This window comes from Mustela nivalis (assembly GCF_964662115.1).
Source record: "Mustela nivalis genome assembly, chromosome: 5".
NCBI lineage: Eukaryota > Metazoa > Chordata > Mammalia > Carnivora > Mustelidae > Mustela > Mustela nivalis.
The window spans coordinates 88,939,575-88,952,394 of record NC_139024.1 but is presented as its reverse complement, the minus strand read 5'-3'; the positions used below and the strand labels follow the sequence as shown (position 1 = coordinate 88,952,394).

Below are 12,820 nucleotides of genomic sequence, written 5' to 3'. Positions count from 1 at the left end.
GAAACCAAGAGCCAGAGACTTAACCAGCTAACTCACCCAGGTATCCCTGGATTCATAGTTAACAACCTAAGGACAAATGCATACAAACTTTGATATACCATTTTGGGGATTCATGGGAGTTCTTGAAGCCTGCCTGTATATCCTTAGCTAATAACTCCTACATAAGAAATAATGTAGTCACTTATCCTTTACCTCCATAAAAACTTGACCTAGGGGTGCCTGACTAGCTCACTTGGTTAAATGTCTGCCTTTGGCTTAAGTCATGATCCTGGGATCCTGGGGTGGAGCCCCAAGTCAGGCTCCCTCCTCAGAGGAGAGTCTGCTTCTCTCTCTCCCTCTGCCCCTCCCACTGCTCATGCTCACTCTCTCTCATAAATAAAATTTAAAAAGAAAAAATAGGAGAAAAGAAACTTCACCTAAACTAGCCCATGTGGAAGGAGAGTCTCTCTTGCTTTTAGGAAGGAATATTTTAACGGCAAAGATTTTGTCACCATAAACTCTTGGGAGGTTACTACTTACAACAGAAAAATGACTTGTCTTAATTTACTTTCCTTGTGTTTGTTTCTTCTGACATTTGACTACTCAGGGGAAATGCTACGCAAGAAACGAAGGGAGAAGGATGGCCACAAAGACCCGCTCCTGGTGGAGGTGAGTCGGCTTCAAGATAACATTATGAAGGACATTGCAGAACTTCGACAAGAGGCAGAAGAGGCTGAAAAGAAGCAGTCTGAACTGGACAAAGTGGCTCAGATCTTGGGAATTAACATTTTGGATAAATCCCAAAAGTCTTCAAATGACTGTAAAGAGACTACAGAGAAGCCTGGAAAAGCGGAAAAATCTAGGAGCCCAGAAAAAGTGTCCTCATCCTCAAATTCCTCTTCCACCAGCAAGGTAACAACTCAGCTTTTCCGTTTCTATTACATCTTTTATTTCCATGGACTCCTAAAGAAGCCTTCTAACTAAGCATTTCCTTAGATTCCTTTTCCAACCTGTTCTTAACTCATGTTAGAGTTATTTTTGTAAAGCACAGATCAGATCATAGGACTCTACTTCAGAATTTTAGTAGTTCCCATTGTCCCCAGAGTAGAATCACAAATCCTTAGCATTCAAGCCTTCCCATGTTTTTGTTCTAGCCTTTACTCCTTAACCCACACCAGCATGGTTTTCTTATCTTCTTGTAGCTTCTGTATACCATTTTGTGCATTCACAGTTAGCAACAGGGACACCGCCATGCTGCATGGCCAGTGAATACATTTAAGTTCTCAAATCAGTATTTGATACAGGAAACCACTGTTTCCTAAAAGTGCTTTCTTCTCTTGGCTTCTCTCACATTTCTTTCCCTCCTAGTATGCTGGCTGCTGCTACTTAGTCTCCTTTACCGCCTGTTGTCTTATACCTAATCTTTAAAAATTTTAGTTCTGCAGGACTTAGTCTTAAACCAGTTCTCCAGAATTATGCTCTCTCCCTAGGTCATTTCATCCAGGTCTATGCTAAAATACCATACTGACTACTTCCGGTTTTATATTCTAGCTCAAATGAGTCTGGCGAGGTCCAAATTTGAGTGTCCAACATTTTATTCACCATTTCCATTTCATTGTTTTATAGACACTTTAAAATCATCATAGCCTGGGCCCTCTGGGTGGCTCAGTGGGTTGAGCATCTGCCTTTGGCTCAGGTTATAATCTCAGGATCCTGGAATCGAGCCCTGCATCGATCTCCCTGCTCAGAGGGGAGCCTGCTTCTCCCTCTCCTACTCCACATTTGTGTTCCCTCTCTACCTGTCTCTCCCTCTCTCAAATAAATAAGTACAGCCTTTTTAAAAAAATAAAATCAACATATCCTAATCTAAATTAATGATGTGCGCATCCTCCCTCTTTCCTGCCGTCAGTGTTTTCCATCTCAGTGGCCCCACTGTCCCAACAGTTTTCATGCCAAAAACCTGAAAAGCTTTATCAGTGCTTCCCTCTCCCTAACTGCTCCATACTGAATCAATGACGGATTCTTTCAGTTCTCCCTCTGACATAAATCTTGGTTTCATCCGTCTCACCATCTTTATTGCCCTCTAAGTTCAAGCCACCTACGATTCCTGCTTGTATGACTACACTCTTAATCCTTTCTCCACATATAGCCAGTGATTGCAGTACTCCCTTACCTGCCTCTTCAGCCTCATTTCATGCTTCTTTTCCCCCTTGCTCATTATAATTTCATTATTGGCCTTTTCTTCTTCCTTTCTTTTTTTTCTTTTTAAGTAATCTCTAGGGGCACCTGGGTGGCTCAGTCGTTAAGTGTCTGCCTTCAGCTCAGGTCATGATCCCAGGGTCCTGGGGTCATGCCCCACATCAGGAGCTCTGCACAGCAGGGAGCCTGCTCCCCTGACCCCCGCCGCACCCCTCCCTGCCTGCCTGCCTCTCTGCCTACTTGTGATCTCTCTCTGTCAAATAAATAAATAAAATCTTTAAAAAAAAAAAAAAAAAGAGTTGCATGCTCTATCATCATAGCTGGCCAGGCACCCCTCATTACTGGCCTTTTTTTTTTTTTTTTTTAAGTTTTTAAATTTGTTAGGGCATGCAAGCACAAGCAGGGGGAGTGGCAGCAGAGGGAGAAGCTGGGGGACAGGACATGATACCAGGACCCTGAGATCATGACCAGAGCTGGAGGGAGGCGCTCAACCAACTAAGCCACCCAGGCATCCCGATTACTGGCTTTTTCATTCCTCAGATACATTACCCTCTCTAATGTCTATAGATCTTCTTTCTTTCTGGTTACTGTGCAGATCTGTCTTCTCTCCTAACTTATGTTCATCCTTCAGAGGGTAGCTTAGATTACTACCCTGCCTCTCTTCCTTGATTTCCCAGCCTGTTATATTTGCCTGATAGACACTCTCGTAATAATGTGTCATTTACCTTCTTAGCATTTCTGACGGTTGTAATTCTGTAATTACATGGTTCCCTCAGTTGGATTTTAAGGTTCAAATGGTTAAGGAAAATATCCATCTCATTCTCCAATATTGTCCTCAAATCATAGCTCAGTACCTGGCTCATAGTAAATGAGTAGTTTTTAAGAAATATTGCACTACCTCTTATTCTCCTGTCACCTCAGAATGCTTGCACTTTTCCAAATGTGCAATTTGCTATTATGCCTCTCTGATTTTTCATTAATAATCCTCTTATCATTATCTTTCTTCCAGCCTTACTCACCCCTAAGGCCCAATTTGAATACCATCCTACTCCATGAAAAATTCCTGAATTCTACCCCAATTAATCGGCCCTTCTTTAATATATTAAAGAATATATTCATATATAGTCAGCCCTCCGGTAATATATTATGGTTTCTTTATAAGATTTATTTCATTCTGTCTTATTTAAAACTTGATTATGGGGGTGGCCTGGGTGGCTCAGTCAGTTAAGTGTCTGCCTTCAGCTCAGGCAGGTCATGATCTCAGGGTCCTTGGATCGAGCCCCTACATTGGGCTTCATGCTCAGAGGGATGTCTGTTTCTCCCTCTCCCTCTGCTGCTACCCCTGCTTGTGTGTGCTTTCTCTATCTCTTTTGCGCTTTCTGTCAAATAAAATCTTAAAAAAAAACTTGATTAAGATTATGTCTCTTCTCATGCCCATCTCTTCCACTAAGTAAGAACTCCCTGATAATAAAAGGATAGAACTCATTTATCTTTGTTTCCAGTGGCATCCACTTTGTTTATTACATAGTAGATGCTCACTTAATGTTGGGGAGATAGAGAAGAGGATATTCTGTATTCCCTATCAACAAAGCTCTAATTTTTCCATTTTTCCTGAGAGAGTTCTCTTTTTCAATCTGGTAGGACTATACTCTTGTTTATACCAGGGCACTGAGTTCAGGGCCTTTGATGGAAAAGAGCTTGAAAGTTCTGGCCCTTTATAGTTGACTTATACGTTGTTTGGGGTCCATTTGTGCACCAGCCCCATAATGACCAATCACCTTGATTTGAATGAGGCTTCACATTCTCTGAGGCCAACATGGATATGTTACAATTCAGTATTCATTTTAATAGTAAGGAATGTTGTGTCTTCAGCCTCTTTCCTACCTGGTTGGTATATCTTCTTTCTTTGCCTCTCTTTAAAATGCATCAGTAGTTTAAGGTTTTCTTTCTTTTTCTATTCATTTCATAAAAATAAACACACATATACACAATTCCACAATTCATCTATCTGTAGACTACTGTCATTAATATCTTGGTATATATTATTCCAACTACTCATGTTTTGTTTATTAAATAGAAGATTTTATATTAAACAAATATTTATTGATCTCTAAAAAAGTGACAGGCACTATTTTAGATGGTGGGGAAGTTTAAAAGTATAGAAGTGGGGAAGTATAGTTAGAACAGACGTTCTAACTCTTGTGAAATGTGGGAGAAAATAAATAATAAACAAGTACAGGTTAGGTAATGACAAGTGTCTAAAAAAAGAAAATGGGGTAAGGGATATAGAGTAGTTACAGAAAGTTATTTGGATAAGGTGACACTTGATATTCTATGCCTATTTACATATCTTTATTGATTTTTCAAATGTATTTAGTTATTTGCTTTTTTCAGTATATCATGAACATTTTACCATGTTAATAGATTTCTGTGACATCATTTTTTTTTTTTTTAATAAACATGTATTTTTATCCCCAGGGATACAGGTCTTTGAATTGCCAGGTTTACACACTTCACAGCACTCACCAAAGCACATACCCTCCCCAATGTGTGACATCATTTTTAATGACCTTGTTTTTTGTCACACAAATACCAACATTTATTTAACCAGTCAGATCATCTCCTCTTTGACATAATAATTTACTTCAGATAAATGTCAAGGAGTGGAATTGCTAGGTCAGGGCATAAAGAATTTTGAGGTGTGTAGTATGTATTCCTAGATTATATTGCAGAAATGTGGTGCCAGTTAATACTTGCCCACAGTGTATACATGTGCCCATCCCTTTTCTGCTGGGTGTGATATCTTTAGTGACTTTTAAACAAGACCCTAGTAAGGAAAGATATCTTTGAAGTTAAATTATATCTTTCTCCAGCCTGTCTTCCTCTTCCCACTAGCCCATGTGCCCAGTTCTCTTATCTTTTCTCTTCACTCATACTTACCTTCCTCTGTTCCAAATTATTTGTTTTCTGTGCCTCCCTCCTCAACAGTACCAAAATTCTCACTTCCTAAATACCTTGTTCCCAACTTGCTGACACATGAATTCATATTAAAGTATTTTTTGTTAATAACTTAATATGAGGAGTTGATACGGGTTTTTTTTTAGTTGATATATTTTAAAAGAGGATTCTTGTTAACTCAAAGGTGTTAAATTCTAATGATGGTTGGTATTTTAGGCAGCTGCAAATATTTTACCCAGATTCTTTAAAGTCATCCCACATAGATACCTGTCTGTTTTATCTATGCACAACACCAGCCTTTCTCTCCAGTTTTGTATACCAGGATGTGTCTATGATAAGTGGGTTCACTATTACATGTTTTCTGTAATTGCTTAACCTGTCAGTTACCTCTTCCATATTGTCTTGTCTTTGCTTCTTGGGTGTCGTTATGATTTCTAAATTTAACTAATATATTTAATTGCATAGGGTACACATTCAACATCTACCAAAGGGTGTATAGTAAAAAAACTCCTGTCCATCCTTGTTCTCAGCTTCCCCCTCCAGAGGCCGCCATTATACTCATAATCTTGAGCATTTTTCTGTTTTAAGATATATAAGTAAATATATTGCCATTATGATGTATTCTCCATGATAAGGTAGCACTATGGAGTCTAGTTCTGTTTGAGCCTTGTAGACAGATTTCTTCATGAGTTTTTCCCCAGTTTATATAGCTTTAGGCACTGGAAATATGGTCATGTGGCCCTGTATCAATTAATGTGGTAAGCTACCTGCTTTTTCTAAGAAAAGACAGATCTAGAATTCCTTCTGAGTGCAGGTGTTTTCCCTCTAGGAATCAAAGGTAAACAGTGAGAATTCCCATACTAAGAGCCCCAAGCCTGCCGAGAGCCCCCAGCCAGCTGCTAAGCAGTCTGATCAGCCTATTGCTGCCTATGAGTATTATGATGCTGGCAATCACTGGTGCAAAGACTGCAACACGATCTGTGGAACCATGTTTGACTTCTTCACTCATATGCACAATAAGAAGCACACACAGGTAGGTATCTTGCCCGCTATTATATCCACTCTTGCCCTCCTTCCCTTCAAACTTCTGCACCCCCATCTGCATTACAAAGCTGGAAAATGAAACATTCTCATATGGGCAGGAGCCCCAATCTGAAGAGCCAAGAGATACCATCAAAGGAGACATCATCCCCAGGGCTCAGTCCAGGGGACCTGCCTATAACTAAACAACATGACAAGTGTAAGTGAGGCTTCTGCCTCTTTTGATTCCTTGAGTACCTGATTATTTGTTTCATTTTATCCATTGCTAGTACTTGCTCTAACATGTGTTTACCTTTTCCACAGGTGATTTCCGTTTAAACAGTTGGCAGAGAGGGTGGGGGTGGGTAGCTGGGGGTTTCTGGTCCCCCTGGTGTGGGGGAGAAAAAGAGAAAAGTGGGTCATTGAATTTTAGTGCTGTTGTGTGAGCACCTCTGCCTCTTGCAAATAGACACTGGATCCCTACAACAGACCTTGGGCTTCAAAGACCCAGAGTGAGGCCAAGCAAGATGCTGTAAAGCGTACTGACAAGATAACTGTTCCTGCAAAAGGTATGTTCCCCCCTGCCTCCTCTCTGGTTTTCTTACATTTAGCCAAATAAGAGATGTCCCTGAATTAAGGTGCTAGGAAGCAGCAAAGATGTAAGGATTCCTTCTATGTGCAAAATAGTGTGCCCGAGCCTGAGGAAATAAAGAGATCTATACAACAAAAATGATCTCTACCCATATGGCCAAAATTCTATCAAATGTTAAACATATACATACCTACTTTAAAATATAACTGAGGGGTTCCTGGCTGGCCCAGCAGAGCATGCAACTCTTGATTTTGGGGTCATGAGTTCAAGCTCCATACTGGGCGTGGAGCCTACATTTAAAAAAAAAAAATTTTTTTTAATGCACATATAACTTTTTTTTCACTGACTTATGTACCAAAATCTTACTTATTTGAAATTCAGGTAAAAGCACAGTAAAAAGGTATAGTAGTTTAACTGCTTTTTCAACTGAGAACTATAAAATATTTTTGAATAGTTGTTATTGGGGGTAGGTTGAAAAGTAGAAAGTTTCTTTGTCTTTATACTTCTCAGATTCTTACCTTCATAAGTAGTGCTCATCTACAGAAGGTAGATTCCTGAGTAATTCATACCAGCATGAGAGATCCTCATACAAATGGTACTGAGCTGTTTGAGAGTATAGTTTTTAAATTTCCTACAATGCTTAGTGGTAGCTGGAGTTTGAGGGGCATCAACAACAGAAAGGAGTTTGAAACAGAAAACCCTGAATTAACTAATTAGTGTTTCCAAGAGGAAGAAGGGCCACAGGTCCTGAGTTCAAACTTTAAATTGGAAAGACTGTGCCATTTGGATTCATCTAAATGGTACTTCTGACTTGAAAATGGGTAAGGTCCTATATACCATTAACTTTTTTATTACAAAGGGGAAGTGGGATTTCCTTTAATGACATCCTGGGTGAAAATGACTTATTTTCTTGACTTCTACTTCTTCCAGGTTCTGAGTTTCTGATTCCCATCACTGGATATTACTGCCAGCTCTGTGAGGAATTTTTGGGGGATCCAATTTCTGGAGAGCAACATGTGAAGGGTCACCAGCACAATGAGAAATATAAGGTTGGTCTTTGTAGTAGTTGTGGAGTTTCCCACTTTCTACAGTAATCCTTTTGACTTTGTCAGACTTCAGAGTCAGGAAGTCATTAATACTTTAAATTCCATGTAATTACTAGGAAGTTTTCTTCAATCCTATTAAGAGATGCTGACTTGGTAGAGCCATCTGTATCCTTGAAGATGACTCTTCTTCAGGAGTTTCTACCAGTTGAATTCCAACAGTAACAGAGCCAATATTTCCTTCTAACTATATTTTGACCAGTTGTTGAGCTTCTATCTTTTCTCTTCCCAGAAATATGTGGTTGAAAACCCATTGTATGAGGAGCGGCGGAATCTGGACCGCCAAGCTGGCTTAGCTGTGGTCCTGGAGACAGAACGGCGACGACAGAGTGAACTAAAGCGTAAACTTAGTGAGAAAACAAAGGAAGAGAAGAAAGAAAAAAAGGCAAAGGTCATGAAGGAAGTAAAAGAGGATGACAAAGTCTCTGAGGAACTAGAGGACCAACTCTCTGAGGGTGGGAACTCCCCTGAAAAGGCTGAAAGTAAAAGGAAAGCTAGCATCAAACTCCAGTTAAAGGAAGAGGTAAAGAAAGAATCACCAACATCTTCCTCTTTTGGGAAATTCAGCTGGAAGAAGGCAGAGAAAGAGGAGGAAAAAGGTTCAGTGGCCACAAGTATTCACAAGGAAGAGGTTATGGAAAACAGTAAGGACAAAGAGGATGGCAAAGCCGAGGCTGGGAAGGCAAAGCCCATCAAAATCAAGCTCTCTGGGAAAACGGTTGTCGCACACACTAGCCCGTGGATGCCTGTTGTTACAACTTCAACCCAGACTAAGATCCGACCCAACCTGCCCATCCCATCTACAGTACTCCGCAAGTCAGGTTCAGCCACAGTGAGCAAGCCAGCGCCTCTTAACACCTTTCTATCCATCAAGTCTTCTGGAACTACTGCTAAGCCTCTGCCAGTGGTTAAAGAGTCTTCAGCTGATCTCCTCTTGCCTCCTGACATCATCTCCAAAGCATTTGGAGGGGAAGAGGTGATTCTGAAAGGGTCTCCAGAGGAAAAAATGGTACTGGCTGAAAAGAATGAGTCATCCCATATACCTGAACAAATGCTGCCACCTCCTCCACCACCCCCTCCACCACCACCTCCGCCACCCCCAGTTATACCTCATCTAGCTTCCCCATCTCCTACTCAAACAAATGCCATCTTGGCACCAGTCAAATCAAACCCACCTGTATCTCACACTCTCAGCCCCAGCTTCCTGGGTCCTAACATTTTGAATCCTGTGTTGCCAATAGCCATCATGGCCTCAGCACAGCCAGCTGCCATCCCTTCTGATGAGACGGCTCCTGGGGTGAGTGAGAGTGACAGGGACCAGACCTTTTTCTCTGTGTTAGTGCGTCCTCCACCTCCCCTCTCAAGTGTATTCAGTGAACAAGCCAAAAAATTGGAAAAGCGAAATTCATGCTTAGCCACAGCCAATGCTAAGGACCTGTATGATATATTCTACAGTAGTGGTGGAAAGGGGACACCTGAGACTAAGCTGAGTGGTGGTCTATTGGCCAATGGGGAAAACAGCCATCTTTCTAAAGTGGAAAGTTCAGATACCTCTTCCACTTCTACTTTGAACAACAGTACATCCCAAGAGGAGTTGCCTCCAGATAGAAATTTGATCTCTGCTCCTTTAGTCAGCAACCCTGAAAAGCCCGTTCCAAAACCTCTGGTGTCTCTAGGGAAATGGTCAGTGGTAGAACGCACAGACTCAAAGAGCAGAGGCAGTAGCTATGGCTTCCTACAACCTCTGACGAGGTTGTGCCAAAGCAGGCCTTATGAAACTGTTACCCCAAAGACAGACACTTTGGCCATGTGGACTTGTAGCTCCTTCCAGAGTGATGCTAATAGGGATATATCTCCAGGCGGAAAAATCGAACTTGACCTGGGAGAGCCAGGGCCACCAGGTGTAGAGCCACGCCCTCAATTGTCAGATACACACTGTCAGATCCTGGAATCTCAGAAGTTGGTAGAAACCCACCTTATGGAATCTGGTAACCAGGATGAGGAAAGCCAAGAGCTCCACAAATCTAAAGGTTGTGGGGAAAGTGAGGGAGAGGGAAATACTGGACTACAAGAAAAGAGACCAAAACTTTCTGAGGTGATGGTAGAAGAGGGAACAGGTATCTGTGTTGGGCCCAATAGCATAGAGGATTCTAATTTGAACCGTGGGAACAGATGTGCATGGGTGGGTGAAATAGAACAGCCCAAGTTACAAATGACTGACAAAAAGCCTGAACAGTCCAAGAAATTGATGACAAGAAGTGAAACTCAAGGTAAAGTAGTGATCGACTTGAGTGCACAGGCCCTTTCTTCCACAAAGGCAAAAATAGACTCATTTCCATCAGAAGCTAGATCTTTACTCCAGAACCCACAAGATGTACATGTGAAGATTTCTGCCCCAGAATTGCTTCTCCAGTCCCCAGCCAGATCAGATATGTGTTTAACAGATAGTGCACAGAAGCAAGGAGTTTCAACTGATAGTGAAGAGTGGCAAGAAAATTCAGCTGCAGAATCAGCTTCCAGAACTAGTTACAGAAGCCTCAAACTCAAGAGAGAAAGATCAAAAGACATTCAAGGTAAAAGGATTTATGAAATGGCTGTTTGGGATGAAAATAAGAAGTCAGAGACCTGGGAGAGCCCAGAGAAACCAGAAACAGAAGCCCTGGAGCTACAAGATGTCCATCCAGAATTGACTGTGACAAGAGGAAGCAAGGCCTTAGAAGACTTTGAAGTTACAGAGTTAAAAGTAGAAGAGCTTGCTGCCCTGGGGAACCTGGGGAATATAAGTGTTGATTTCTGCAATCCTCAGGTAGACCAAGCACATAGATCCCCAACTGCCCTGTCTCAGAAACTACGTGAAGAAAATTCTATGTCACCTATAGGATGTAATCCCTCTACTCTCAGTGACTTGGAACCAGTCCCATCCTTCTCTGAGTTTCCATTAGATTCTCCCAAAACCCTGGTGCTTAGCTTTGGAGCAGAGGGTGAACAAAACTCATCTAATCCCAGAAGTGGAAGGATCACTCCTAACATTTTGAAAACTGGACTTCCTATAGAAAATGTTGACCTTGGCTTAGGGAGCCTAGAGGGAACACACCAAGCACTTGACCTGTTAGCAGGAGGAATGATGCCTGAGGAAGTAGAAGAAACTTCTCAATTAAAGAAACAAGATTCTCTCAGATTGGAATCAGAACCAATTAATCCTGCAGGCCTTGGGCCGTCTCCTTGCCTTCCAGACCTTGTTGAATTTGTTACACGGACACCCGGAGTTCAAAAAGAGAAGTTATGTTCTCCTCTGTCTGAGCCAGGTGACACTCCTGCGTGTAGTTCCCTGGAGATGGGTCCACTACAGCTAGAAATACCGAAAGTGTCCATAACACATCTAACAATTCCTCAAGCGGATGAGGACAGTGACCATCCCTTGAATTTGGTAAAATCTCTGGCTTCAGGGTCCCCTACAAGGGAGCAAGTAGTTGGAGGCAATATGGTCCCTCAGGAATTACCCGCACAAGAAGCTCCAGTTGCTGCCACCCAGGACCAAACAGCATCCACTGTTCATGACTAAGAATACACATCGAGAGCTTTTTGCGGATGAATCAAATTGGCTTCTAGATATCAGGTGCCCAGATGATCCAGGACTAGTTGGCTGTCTCATCTGGAATCTACACCAAGAGATGCAGTCAGCATCTTACAGTAAATGTTCATGGAAGCCAAAAAATTTACCTCTTTTCTGTTGTTTTTTTTTTCCTTAAGATATCAGATGAATCAATCATAACTTCTATACATATCTGTAAAAAAGTATTTTCTGTTGTTATTATTATTATTATTATTATTATTATTATTTTGCCAATTTACTTTCTCCTACTTTGTCATTAAAATCAAATGTCTGTCTGGCTCACCACACAGTGTGCTTTGATTGTATTTTGGCTTTGACTCTGCCATTTCTGGAATATGGGGGAGGAGGGAGACAGAGCTGACTTCTGCAATTGCTATGTTGTATTCCTACCCAATTTCCTGGGCAGCTGATGGATCACTGGGAGAAACACCAGAAAGCCTGCTGAAGTGGAAAACTACTAATGAAGGAAGGATTGTTCATCTCTTAGGCTTCCATTTGGATGGGCCTGCCTTAACATTGTTTGAAATGCAGCGTGAGTAGCTCTTTTGTTTACTGTTTACTTCCTTGTGCCATGTCAACCCCATACTTCCTTTATTCTGTTGCCTTTGCTTGAGATGGTCCTGCTAACCCACAAACCTGTTTGGAAATGGCCTCAATAAACGTGGAAGAAAATCTAGCAGGTTCACTTTTGGAAGACGACAAATCGGTAAGGCTGATTCATGGCTGAATCTGCCAGGTGCAGATATGCTTTTTGGGTCACTTTTATTTTTGAAATGGCCTTTTGTTCATTATATTGTGATCCAGTAACACTTTGTGTTAAATTGTTTAGCAGCCATTTCTGTTCTGAAGAGGTAGAAGAGCTGAAACTTGTTTTGGGATTGGACTCATTCTCTATTCCTCAATTCATATGTATTCCTTCCTCTACCTCTCCCTTTCCCAAGTTATTTCCACCATAGTGTGATGTTTTGGGTTGTACATTTTGTTTAAAAGATTAAAGAATTTCTGAGTTGGCTTGGACAAGTTTAATTTTATTTTTAATGTGTTAATTACTTGGAATAAATGCATTAACCTCATGTTTCTTTCTTGATTTTTGTTTTGAACCACACACATTTGAACTCCACAGGAAAACTAGAAAAGCGAACTCCTGCTATCCTGTTGTCTATCTCCTCCCTCCTAGTTTCTTTTTCCCCACCTGTTGGGGCTGTTTTCTTCATGTGAGATTGGGAAATTATGTAATCTGTGCCTCAGTGCTGCCTTGGATGGGTAGTGAGTAGGCAACATTGGTCTGGTTTTGGCATCTCCCTATTGTGAAGCTTTTCATATACCCTTATGTTAGCTCTCCCCTATGCTACTTTG

The 12,820-nt window shown here is 41.3% G+C and overlaps 1 protein-coding gene across 2 annotated transcripts in view; it reads left to right on the top strand.

Annotated features, from left to right (window-relative positions):
- The window catches only part of ZNF318 (zinc finger protein 318), a 28,786-nt gene extending 16,249 nt beyond the window's left edge, over positions 1-12,537 (top strand). Inside the window, exons 6-10 of one of the 2 annotated variants that reach the window (XM_082733137.1) lie at positions 587-891; positions 5,966-6,169; positions 6,626-6,725; positions 7,679-7,797; positions 8,084-12,537. In XM_082733137.1, the coding sequence (XP_082589263.1) occupies positions 587-891; positions 5,966-6,169; positions 6,626-6,725; positions 7,679-7,797; positions 8,084-11,413 (4,058 nt within the window). In that variant the 3' untranslated portion in view covers positions 11,414-12,537. Of the gene's footprint in view, positions 1-586; positions 892-5,965; positions 6,377-6,480; positions 6,726-7,678; positions 7,798-8,083 lie in introns of those variants that run through there. The other variant, XM_082733138.1, reaches the window with a different exon arrangement.
- Positions 12,538-12,820: the final 283 nt, after the last annotated feature.